At 43.4% G+C, this 13,041-nt stretch overlaps 1 protein-coding gene across 1 annotated transcript; it reads left to right on the forward strand.

Annotated features, from left to right (window-relative positions):
- The first annotated feature begins 1,004 nt into the window (after positions 1-1,004).
- On the forward strand, positions 1,005-13,041 carry foxk2a (forkhead box K2a). The gene is made up of 9 exons (XM_047377033.1): positions 1,005-1,496; positions 3,819-4,013; positions 4,111-4,252; positions 5,346-5,492; positions 8,560-8,753; positions 8,849-9,048; positions 9,136-9,396; positions 9,477-9,674; positions 11,631-13,041. The coding sequence occupies exons 1-9, from the start codon at positions 1,201-1,203 to the stop codon at positions 11,825-11,827; spliced, it is 1,830 nt and encodes a 609-aa protein (XP_047232989.1). The 5' UTR covers positions 1,005-1,200; the 3' UTR covers positions 11,828-13,041.

Below are 13,041 nucleotides of genomic sequence, written 5' to 3' on the forward strand. Positions count from 1 at the left end.
ATAAAATAGGAATTGTATCAGGTCTGGAGCATACAATTTAAAATCCATCACTCCACAGTAAGAAAAATTATTCACAAGTGAAACACATTTAGGTAATCTTGCAATCTTCCCAGGAGTAGCTGCACAGCAAAAGATCCTAAGCTTAGAGAAAGCCTAGAGCTCCATCTTAGACTCAACAGGCCTTAGTTAGCATCGCTAATGTTTAAGTATGTTTAAGAAGGTATGGCTTCTCTTTAAGGGTTGCCAAGAGAAAGCCCTTTTCTCTCTAAAAAGAATATGGCCAAAATAATGTGGTTTGCATCTGAATGAATCATAAGACTTCTGGACCTATGTCTGTTGGCCAGAGGAGACCAAGTTAGAGATGTTTAACTGTAATTTGCTGCACAATGTTTGGAGAAAACCATAAACAGCATATCAGCACAAAAGCGTCATGGAAACATTCAAGCATGGTGGTGGAGGAGTCATAATTTGGCTTTGTTTTGCAGACACAGGACCTGGGCCCCTTGCAGTTCCTGAGCCAGCCATGTACTCCCCTGTATGTCAAAATGTTATATAGAAAATATATTTCTGTGTGTAATAAATCTATACAACCATTTTTGTTGTTACTACATACATTTTTGTGATATTCTAGTTCATCGAGATGTACCTGTAATGTTGAACTTTGGTCAGGTTAAACACCTATACATACGCAGAGGATGCCTCTCCTAAAGTGTATATAATGAAAAACAGACGGGTCAGTGGTCCCTTGTCTTGATCTTTTGAATGTTAAATCCCCCTCTTTAAAAGCATTTAGCCGGGTTTTACACCCTTCCTCCATATGCGTGTCAGACTGCACTGCAACCGACCTCACTTTTCTACGGCTATTTTTATTATTGTTGTCATTGGTAAACATCACTCATCTGCGCGCCCAAGCCGGCTTTTTATTGGTGGAAACAGCTGTCTCTCGCAACACTTCCGCCCGTTTGTCGGGTTTTGATTGGTCAGTGCTCTGTTCTGAGCCAGCCCTCCCCTTCACCGTGGTGGGTCTGAGCGGTTGTATCCCCGGTCTGGCACGTTCCTGGCTAAATCCTCCACAGTTTAAAATTGGACCCCTCTAATTTAACCAGGCCATAAAACGAACGCTTTTATATATCGTATTCCCCACTAAATTCCTGATTTGTACTGACCTCATAATCTGCACCAGACACCTTGGACTGGAAGATGGCGGTGGTAAGCGGGATGTTGGGGTCGGCTATAGCCCGACTGGAGGGCCGAGAGTTTGAGTATATGATGAAGAAAAGGTCGGTGACTATCGGCCGGAACTCTTCCCAAGGCTCAGTGGACGTCAGCATGGGCCACTCGAGCTTCATATCCCGGCGGCACCTCGAAATCTTCACCGCCGGGGAGGATGGCTCAGGCACGAGGGAATTCTACCTCCGGTGCCTTGGAAAAAACGGGGTGTTTGTTGATGGGGTGTTCCAGCGAAGAGGAGCTCCACCTCTCCAGCTTCCACGAATGTAAGTGTAGAGAGCGAGTGGCGTGAAGTGATCCCCACGGACTAACGCACTCGTGTTTTTTGTTTGTATTGTTATTGTTGTGTTAGCCTGCAGCGGTGATGCACGTGCTGGTCGAGCCTGTTACGTGCTATTCGTACAGCAGCTACGTCACATGAAATCTCCATGTCAGAGATGCTAATGTAACAATATTACTGCTTCCTAAAAATACAATATATATATATTGTAATTAATAACTCCCGTTATGGTTTTCGGTCTTTTTGTTGTCACTTATTTTTTGCTAAGGTTATTTGCTCTGTTTTCTACTATGTTCTACATGTGGAAGCTAGCTTTGGTACGTAAAGGGGACATTAGCTGATTTGATTTTCCCACTTCCGTTGCTTTACATGTGCCACATCGATGAGTTGCTCTGAACAGTTTTAACCCATCTTTAAAAACCTCTGTGAAAATAAGACCAAAGTTGAAACGAGGGAATGCACTGCTCTGAGAGTTAAATGTCCAATTCTGTTGTTAAAAACGAACTATCTTGCTTCCAGCATCACTCTTTGTTGAACCAATAGAAGTTGTCTTATTCTTGCTGGACTATAATTCACTCAGAAAAAGGATGAAGTTTGTAAAAATTTGAAAATTTACATATAAGAACCTGATAAAAAATTAACAGGTGTTTACAAGAGTATAAAGTTACAACAACACTAAAATAGAAAAGCTGTTTGTTGACCAACTAAGCCTGGAGTGTAAAGGTGCATGTTGAAGGAAAGTTCAGGATTTTTGAAGGGAGGTTCTGTTTGAGATTGTAAGCAGTCGTAGATGACTCTTTTTCTCGTTCATCCATTCATTTTCTATACAAGTGTAATCCATGCAGGATCATAAGGGGTTAGTAGCTGTTTCTAGCGGTCACTAGGCGAGAGTCGCCAGTCCATCACACAACAACATGGAGACACACATTCATGCACAATCATGATCAGACCCACGAGCAGTCTAGAGAGGCCAGTTAATCTAACAAGTGTGTCCTTGGAGTGTGAGAGGAGTACCTGGGGAGAACTCACTCATTCGCAGGAAGAACATACAAACAGAATGCACAAAGGCCCCAGTTTGGAATCAAACCACAAACTTGTGCTGCAAGGCAGCATTGCTAACAAATGCTCTATTGTACAGCCCTTGCATTATGTAAACATTAGTCAGTCCATTTTGAATCATCCCAGGAGTGGATGTGCCAACAAGTTTACCCCAAGGTGAGACCGTGCAATGAACAGAGAAATTGCAAAAAGTGACTGAGCTCCATTTCAGACTCTACCGGCCCCAGTTATGTGGTTGATTGTTAACATTCATGGCAGCACAATTAAAACAAGACTGAACTATTTGCTATTTTGCCTAAAAAGATCGTGGCAGAAATGGCAAACTTGGGTTTATTGTACTACAACAATGGAACAACACCTTTTGTTGTAGACTAGACTAGAGATGTTTAAGCATAATGTGCACCGTTTGGAGAAAAGTAAATACAGCATATCAGCATAAACACCTCATACCAGCTGTCAAGCAGGGTGGTGGAGGTGTGATGGTGTGGGCTTGCTTTGCAGCCACTAGACCTAGGTACCTTGCAGGTATTGACTCAGCCATGAACTCCTCCTCGTATCAGAAGATTCTATAGTCAAATGTGAAGCCAACAGGATAATGATCCCAAACATAGCAGCAAATCCACAACAGAATCACCAAAAACAGAAAAGGTTCAAGGTGCTGCAACTGCCCAGTCAATATCCAGACCTCAGCCTGATTGAAACGCTGTGGTGGGTCCATTGGGGGTTTAGGCAGAAATCAAGTTCTGTAAACCAAAGTCAGCTTTTAGAACATAGTAATCTCTTTTTCATCTTAAAATGTAAAACTATAGAACTAAAAGAGACGGTAAGTCTCTTTTATTGACGTATACACATTTATATGTTCCACTTTGCCTAGTTTTCACAGCTTACGTTTTCTTTCTCTTACCCATAACTTTATTGTACTCATTTTGGTATTTTTCTTTAAACTACATAAGATCTGTTGAGAGTTTCACGTTTAGATGTGTGCAACTCATTTAAAAATAGCCAAACCCATTTATAGAAAACTAGACATTTTAAGCATGATGCGTTATATAATGGTGTTAGTTGATGCCCATATTAGATTGATGTGAAGCCGACTCTCTGGGCTTCATTTGGAGTGCCTCGGCATGCTTGTTGCCTGGCAGAAGGCTCGCCTGTACAGAAACATTGTAACACAGTGACTTCACCCGTGGTGTCGTCTCACAGCGTAACTCTTGCCAGTGTCACACCCTCCCTTCACGTTGTCTTGCAGGTGTTGTTTCCGCTTCCCCAGCACAAGTATTAAGATCACGTTCACCGCCCTGTCCAGTGACAAGAAGGAGCCAAGGAACGTGCCAGAATCACCGATCAAACCCGTCCAGCCCCAAATTTCACCACTAACCATCAACATTCCCGACAACATTGCCCACCTCATGAGCCCGCTGCCGTCACCCACCGGCACCATAAGGTAGGAGCTATGTTTGCCGTTTGTGATGTGATCACAACAACAAACCAAAATACGGAGTATCCTGACCCAAGATATGTGTCTGAATTCGTTCTTGCAGCGCTGCAAACTCGTGTCCATCGAGTCCGAGGGGAGCAGGACTCTCCAGCTACAGAACGAGCCGTGTTCTCACCTCGGAAATCATAGGAGACAACTCGCAATCAGAAAACGATAAGGAGGCCTCAGGTGAAGACAGCCCAAAGGTGAGAGAACATGGTGTAAAGAAGAGCAATGTATATGCAAGTTTATAGAGTCATATTAACAAGAAAAACCAGTACTGTTACTGTTCAGCATCCTCTTAATGAGATGAGTGTTTCAGTCAGAGGATTCTTCAGATCTGCTGTAATTCGGACCGCTACAGGAGATCCTTCACAGCTACCACCATCTATAACGACTGTTTGATAGTTAGAGTTTTACTCTGTGAAAGCAGCAGGTTGGTCTGTTGGATGTAGAAAGACATTACCACAGACCATAGAAAGGCAACAGTTGCTACCGTTTTATCTGTTTAAGGTTATAAGACTATTTCCAAACTACCTGAAGTCCATCGTTTTACCGGGAGAAAGATTATTCGCAATTTATTTCTGGAAAGTAACATCTGGCTTCTGGAACAGTGCCTACAGAACAAAGATGTTTTAGCCATAACTAGTCACCACGATGTTGGTAGAAACCAAAACAGTATATCAGCAGCAACACCTCCATCCAACTTTCAAATATGCAGGTGGAGTGGTCATGATATGACTTGCATTCTCACAGTCAACCACACATTGGTGCATAGTAAGGTGCTCCACAGCCAAATATGAGGCTATCTGCTTAACAGCTGAGGGGTCTCCAAAATTGGAGCCGTGCAAACAAGATAACAATCACAGTATGAGTGCAAAACTGGAGCAGAATCGCTGGATGGGAAAGAATCAAGGTGTTGCAATGGTCCAGTCAAAGCCCAGAGTTCTATCTGATTAAAATGCTGCAAATCGTAATGAAACTGAAGATGCATTCTTAGGAAGAGTGGGTGCAGTTCCTCTCCAGTGATGTGGGACACTGGTAAAGTCAGAAAGAAACAAACGTTTTAAAAGTGTTGCTGCTAAAGTGAAAAAGGTTCCATTAGCTACAGAATCATGGGATATACTTAGTTTTTATGACCAGAGCCTCGGGGGTTTGCCTTTATTTATTCATTAAAAAAGTTTTTTATCAGCTTGTAATTTATGTCTTTGGAAGACCTAGTGAGAAAGAGAACGAGGCAGAGAAACAAACATTCCTCCACAAACACATTCATTTCTCTTTGTTTTTCTGTTTCCACAGGATGACTCCAAACCACCGTACTCCTATGCACAACTAATAGTCCAAGCTATTACCATGGCTCCAGATAAACAGCTCACTCTGAATGGAATATACACCCACATCACCAAGAACTACCCCTACTACAGAACAGCGGATAAAGGCTGGCAGGTCAGTGCCTCCACCTCATCCTCGGGAGGATGTTTGAAAAGTGTCTGTCTCGTTTATTTATGCATCAGTTCCAGCAAACCTCATCCTGATTTCTGATTATTGTAATACTTGGGCTTGATTATTCAGATTTCATTCTGCGAGCTTTAATTGACACCTTTTTAAGAGTACTTCTTTAACTTTTGGGTTAAAATGAGAATATGTCTTTGTTCACAGTAAAATGTTAACAGTGGAACATTTTTAGATTTTCTCTGAAACTTTATTAAGTTATGGAACTTTCCATGTTTAAACTGAAGTACACCAGGCGAAAGGACAGAGGCCTTCCTCATAATCAGTGGAAAAATCTTTATTGGCGTTACAGAAATCAAACCCATCTTATTTTTGCTGAAAAGCGTTTTGCATGTTTCCACTAGTATGACCTCCATGTCTTTGAGGATGGACGGCCTCTTTTCCATTACCCTAATTTTTAGCTCCTTCCACAGATTCTCCACCAGGTTACAGTTGGGACTCTGAGCCGCTGCAAAGTGTTAATATTACTTCCAGTCAGAAGAAACCTATTGGAACAAAAAAATTACTGACCCTGAATCTGCCTGGGGTGTAAATACTTTTTGGCTTCTCATTGTATCCTGATTATCATAATTATTAAACAATGAAATCTTTTTTTATTTTTATAAAACAAACCCGATGTGATAGAAATCAAGGATGATATACACTGCTCAGAAAAATAAAGGGAACACTCAAATAACACATCCTAGATCTGAATGAATGAAATATTCTCATTGAATACTTTGTTCTGTACAAAGTTGAATGTGCTGACAACAAAATCACACAAAAATCATCAATAGAAATCAAATTTATTAACCAATGGAGGCCTGGATTTGGAGTCACACACAAAATTAAAGTGGAAAAAACACACTACAGGTTGATCCAACTTTGATGTAATGTCCTTAAAACAAGTCAAAATGAGGCTCAGTATTGTGTGTGACCTCCATGTGTCTGTATGACCTCCCTACAACTCGGGCGGGCCAGTCCATAGCTTCAATGTCTTCATCTTGCAGGAACTGCTGACACACTCCAGCCACATGAGGTCTAGCATTGTCCTGCATTAGGAGGACCCCAGGGCCAACCGCACCAGCATATGGTCTCACAAGGGGTCTGAGGATCTCATCTCGGTACCTAATGGCAGTCAGGATACCTCTGGCGAGCACATGGAGGGCCATGCGGCCCTTCAAAGAAATGCCACCCCACACCATTACTGACCCACTGCCAAACTGGTCATGCAAGGATGTTGCAGGCAGCAGATTGCTCTCCACGGTGTCTCCAGACTCTGTCACGTCTGTCACATGTGCTCAGTGTGAACCTGCTTTCATGTGTGAAGAGCACAGGGCGCCAATCCTGGTGTTTTCTGGCAAATGCCAAGCGTCCTGCACGGTGTTGGGCTGTGAGCACAACCCCCATTTGTGGACTTCGGGCCTTCATACCATCCTCATGGAGTCGGTTTCTAACCATTTGTGCAGACACATGCACATTTGTGGCCTGCTGGAGGTCATTTTGCAGGGCTCTGGCAGAGCTCCTCCTGTTCCTCCGTGCACAAAGGTGGAGGTACCAGTCCTGGTGCTGGGTTGTTGCCCTCCTACGGCCTCCTCCACGTCTCCTGGTGTACTGGCCTGTCTCCTGGTAGCGCCTCCAGGCTCTGGACACTACGCTGACAGACACAGCAAACCTTCTTGCCACAGCTCGCATTGATGTGCCGTCCTGGTTGAGCTGCACTATCTGAGCCACTTGTGTGGGTTGTAGAGTCCGTCTCATGCTACCACGAGTGTGAAAGCACCACCAACATTCTAAAGTGACCAAAACATCATCCAGAAAGCATAGGTACTGAGAAGTGGTCTGTGGTCCCCACCTGCAGAACCACTCCTTTATTGAGTGTTTCTTGATAATCACCAAAGATTTCCCCCTGTTGTCTATTCTATTTGAACAACAACATGTGAAATTAATTGTCAATCAGTGTTGCTTCCTAAGTGGATAGTTTGATTTCACAAAAGTTTGATTTACCTGGAGTTATTTTGTGTTGTTTAAGTGTTCCCTTTATTTTTTTGGGCCGTGTATTTACTCTGATCCTTTATATCTTTACCGTGGTGTTTAGCTTGCTTTAGATCTTTGTTTGGGTTATGCTCGTTTTCAGACTAATCACAACCTCAGAATTGTTCTACAGAGTTGAAACATTAAGACAGCAATGCTGTGTTTTTAATAGGTGCATGCATATATACTGCTGGCCAAAAAAAAGTCACCACCAAAAAAAAAAGGTGACAAACTAAAATTTTGTTGGACCACCTTTAGCTTTGATTACAGCACACATTCTCTGTGGCATTGTTTCGATAAGCTTCTGCAATGTCACAAGATTTATTTCCACCCAGTGTTGCATTCATTTTTCACCAAGATCTTACATTGACGATGGTAAAGTCTGACCACTGCGCAAAGCCTTCTGCAGAACATCCCAAAGATTCTCAATGAGGTTAAGGCCTGGGTTCTGTGGTGGCCAATCTATGTGTGAGAATCTTACATTTTAAGATTTCATTATATTTAAATTTCAAACTCTCTTTCAGCCTCTAACAGGTTTTCTTCCAGGTTTGTCCTAAATTTAGCTCCATTCAGAACTCTGATCTGCTTCCTAGTCCCTGCTAAATAAAAGCATCCCACATTATAATGCTGTCATCACCGTGTTTTAACTGTGATCATGGTTTAGGGATGATGTACAGTGTTTTTTCTATATAACAAACATTTCAAGAAATGAAATTCACACCAAAACAAAGCGATCATATAGACAGGCTGGATTCCGTGACTTAATCTAATCTGATCCTAAATGTAGTACATGACAGTCTAGTGGTGTTTTCTACTCAATGCAGACCTCACTGGGTCACATCTGTTAACTGATGCAGACACATCTAGAGATTGTTCATGTTCTTCTTCACCCAGAAATTTGCACACATGATACAAGAGGATGGTTAAAAGAGCTGCAAAAACAAAGGATCATATGTAGTAACATCGGAATATTTCTTGATTTGCCTAGAATTCGATCCGCCACAACCTGTCCCTGAACCGGTACTTCATCAAAGTTGCCAGGTCCCAGGAGGAGCCCGGCAAAGGTTCGTTCTGGAGAATCGACCCCGCCTCAGAGGGCAAGCTTATAGATCAAGCCTTCAGAAAGCGCAGGCCCAGGGGAGTGCCCTGCTTCCGGACCCCAGTGGGACCCCTTTCCTCCAGGTACAGTTTGCCTCCTGTTCTCCACCCTGCCTGTTCACCTATGTAGTCGGTGTTCCATGGGAGTGATCGCTTTTGTTGTCCTTTCATCGTTTCAGGAGTGCCCCTGCTTCTCCCAGCCACATGGGGGTGCTGTCTGCCCACTCCAGTGGGGTCCAGACCCCTGATAGCTTGTCCAGAGAGGGATCCCCAGTCCCCATGGAGTCAGAGGCTCCCCCAGCACCACCTGCTCAGACAGCTACAGTCCAGCCCAAACTGGCTGTTATTCAGGAGGCTCGCTTTACACAAAACTCTCCAGGTAAAACCTGACATTTAACATTTTAGCAGCTTCCTCCAGCGGTGTACTGTTTGTTGCTAAAAAAAAAATGTTTCTTTTTACTTTCAGCCTCCCCTCTCAACAGCCAGCCCGTGTTGATTGCTGTGCAACGCCAGATGCCTCAAACCACAATGAAACCTGTGACCTACGCCATGGCATCCCCAGCCATGGTAACAACATCCGTAAGCTCTGCTCCTGTCATGCAGACGGTGCACGTGGTCCACCAGATCCCGGCTGTCACCATGGCAACCGTTGGAGGGCAGGCTGCCTCAACAGAAAGCCCAGAGCCTCAAGAGAACGGAGGAGGCGGAGAGCACCAGAAGATCAAAGGTGATTTCATCCGGCGTGTTCTCGTCAGGCACTATGCAGCCGGCGCTCGCCGTTTCACACTTCTCCATCCTGTGTTGCAGTCAAAGTGGAGCCAGTGCCGTCCATCACAGCTTCTTCTATAGGCGGAGTGAGCCGCATCATCCAGAGCTCCCAGGCTGCTCCCTTGACCACCGTCACCATAGTTCAACAAGCCCCGCTCGGCCAGCACCAGCTTCCTATAAAGGCCATAACACAGAATGGGACTCACCTGGTACCCATCAGCACTGCTGCTAGTTCAGGTGACTTGGTAACGCACACTCACACACAACCAGAGGTATATGGTCGAAACACAATGGGGACCAGATTGGACAGCAACTAATGTTACCTGTGCAGAAAGTTTTTTTTATTAGGAAACACATGGATTTTAGACCTCCACTACAAAACTGTTGGGTTTCACAGGCAGCGATCATTATTATTCGGAATAATCCGTGTTTTACGTACTCGTTACATTTACTTGCAAAATGATGTCAAACAACATTGCATAGGTGAGCCCAGTGATACCAGAGGAGGTAGGGGGGGGGGTGGACACTGGACTGGTGCTCCTGCAATACTGAGCTGTCCCCAGTACATAATGTTGGTACAGAGTCAAACACATGTTCACATTAATACACGAAACCACAAACTTCAGTATATCTTAGTTGGATTTTATGTAGGGATGGACGATATATCTGCATTAACATCGGTGTCTATCCCAAGTAAAACTAAGCCGATATTAATACGCTGGTTCCCTCTTGTTGCCGATTGTGTATGTGTTTTGGGAGGGGACGGGGTTAGCCATCATAGTAGTGCACCCCTATATATGATAGACAGTCAGTATAAATCCAGCTGTTTTGTGATGTCTCAAGAGATTTGTTAGAGAACATGGGGAGCAAACAGCATCATGAAGACGGGTCAGGGAGAAAGATGCGGAGAAGTTGGGTTTAAAACAACATCACAGCCTTTGAAATTCTCGCAAAGTACTGTTCACTCCATCATCTGAGAATGGAAAGAGTATGTCACACCTGTAAACCCATCAAGACATGGTTATCCACCTAAACCAACAGACAAGGAGAACAATAATCAGAGAAGAGGCCCATGGTTACTGTGGAGGAGCTGCAGAGATCCACAGTTCAGGTGGAAGAGTCTTCTCACTATAGTTATGAATCCCACAAATGTGGCCTTTATGAAAATGTGGCAACAAAAGATATCGTTAAAAGAAAACAATAGTGTGACTTTAGCAGCATACATGGGAAAGGAGATGTTCAAAATGGGGTGGAGGTTCACCTTAAAGGAGTACAGTGCTAAATATACCGTGACAGCTGCAATTGAACGGTTTAGATCAAAACATCTTCACGTTTTAGAATGGCCCAGTCAAAGTCCAGACCTAAATCAAACTCAGAATGTTTGGCAAGACTTGAAAGTTACTGTTGAAATACAGTCTTAAAGTAATCTAAGTTGAAGCCATTATGAGGAATGTGTAGACATTTATGTCTCGAGAAACGTTTAGCTGCTTGTGAAATAACCCTTTAAAAACATCAGCTGTAATCACACTATAAGGTGGGTTGTAAAAAGTGTTGTTCCATTTTCATTCTACTTCACAGTCATGCAGTAATGAATAATAAAAATAATATAACGCATTGAAGTTTGTGGTTGTAGCCTGACTAAATGGGTGAGAGTATGAATACTTTTGCAGGGCAGTGTATTTTTGAATGGAAAAAAAAAACCATCTGGAACAGAATTCTCAGCGTCCTCTGACTCTTGTTCATCAGAAGATGAATATCAACATCACAAAATGCTTTAAGCTTGAACAACCAGCTTCGTTTAGAGTGTGTTCTAAGCCCGAAATGCAGCAAAGGTTGCTAAGAATAAAATATAATCTATTGAGATGAACCATGACACAGTATCTCGTCTTGTCTTTTATATTAGGTTGAAGTAGAAGCACTAAGAGTCCTTTCAGTTCAGAGATGTTGCAGCATAATGTCAATGTGTTCACCTGATGATGTTTCACACCGTAGCATCAGGATGTGATGATAAGTGATCAGATGTTCGTTCAGCCCGTCTGTACCTCCAACAGCTGACAGTCTGACTGTTTGTTGGAAAGCAGAGTGTGCACTTCCTGCCACTGTCACTGCAGCAACAGTCTGCTGGGTGTGAAGCAGCTGCTTTCTGCACCCAGAGCGAGGTTTTAATAAATCCTGTTCTCCATTTCTCTGCAGCCAACCCTCTCCATCTCCTGGCAACACACGCCTCGGCCTCAGCCTCCCTCCCCACCAAGAGGCAGAACGGAGAACTGCAGGATCAGCCCGAGTCGAAAAGGGTGAAAACCGAGGAGGAGAACGGCCAAGCAGCAGCTGCTGTCAGCAGCAGCAACAACGGCACTACGGACAGCGCCGGAGAGGCCGATGAAAAGTAGCCCCCGGATCCCTAACCCTCCATCCTTCCATCCCTTCATCCCACCCTCCGCCACCATCCTCAAGGTGCCAAAAAGAAAAGCACTATCGATTGTGCAAACCCCACCCGCCCTATCTGCCACGTATTTAATAGCAGAAAACACAATGCAAAAACTAGAGACCAAACTGAAAATAAAATGGAGCATAGCTGATGACTGTGAATCCCCCATGCCCCCAAAGTTTGAGACCCAGAGAGCAAGAAGAAGCGGAGACAGAAGGAAAGTCCAGAACAAAACAAAACATTATCCATGCAACTTCCCCCAAAGACAAACAGGAGTCTCCTCCAGGTAGCATTAAAGACAAGTGTTAAACCAGTAACTGTGGTCACTAGTACGCAGGCTTGTGGACATTCCCATCTTCGGCAGCTAGCCTCCACGTCGATTTACCTAACAGAGTCATGAGTAGAAATGCAGTATTCCGTTGTATCTTTGGATCTTTATGGAGTGTTAGTTTTCCGAGGCACAGATGCTGTCTAGTAATAATTCAGAGCAGGAAGCGCTGTGAGCGGCCTCTTTAAGAACATCTCAACACGGTATTCTGGGAATCTTTTTGTTGCCGTTTTTGTATGTGGACTGTTCGGTGACATGAATGTAGTCTTACTTTTTGTTATCATTTTTTCCTTTAAAGAAAACACTATAGGATGATGGATGCTCTTTGGTTTCTGCGAATGAAACGTGGTTCTCACACCAACAGATCTTTCATATTTTCCAGATATCCTACGAATTAAGTATATTCCCGTGTGTATTTGAGCATACGTGTCATTGAGCTTGCATGTTACAGATGTAGAAACAAAAGTACCAGAGCAGATAATCTGAATATGGAACCGAAGAAAACTTAGACTGAATCTACGCTATACGATTCTGACCTGTGCTGCACTTAACCTCATAGTTTTTTTTATTGTTTTGTATTTGCTCACTTGTTTTCCCTGTCGTCGTCATCGGCTGTGTTTTTCTTTGTGTTGAAGATGATTCGCTTGTTTGTTTGTTTTTTTCCTTTTTTTTTATTTCAGGCGACAAGGTAAGGCTTTTCAGCTTGTGTTCTGTGTTCTGAGCTAAAACAAGTGATAGGTGTTTGTTCTGCTGCAGTGGAAAAAAAAATGCTTTTTTTTTTTTTATAAATTTATTTAAAAAGATTCTCTGTTTGTGTTTCTTTGAGTAAACCCTCTCAGTTGAGCAAA

This window comes from Girardinichthys multiradiatus, chromosome 10 (assembly GCF_021462225.1).
Source record: "Girardinichthys multiradiatus isolate DD_20200921_A chromosome 10, DD_fGirMul_XY1, whole genome shotgun sequence".
Lineage (NCBI taxonomy): Eukaryota > Metazoa > Chordata > Actinopteri > Cyprinodontiformes > Goodeidae > Girardinichthys > Girardinichthys multiradiatus.

Excerpts from the sequence above, each read along its gene's own strand:
- foxk2a (XM_047377033.1), top strand. The coding sequence starts at position 1,201 with ATGGCGGTGGTAAGCGGGATGTTGGGGTCGGCTATAGCCCGACTGGAG. Across the intron at positions 4,014-4,110 it reads TCACCCACCGGCACCATAAG|CGCTGCAAACTCGTGTCCAT; the intron begins GTAGGAGCTATG and ends TCGTTCTTGCAG. Across the intron at positions 9,397-9,476 it reads AGAGCACCAGAAGATCAAAG|TCAAAGTGGAGCCAGTGCCG; the intron begins GTGATTTCATCC and ends CCTGTGTTGCAG.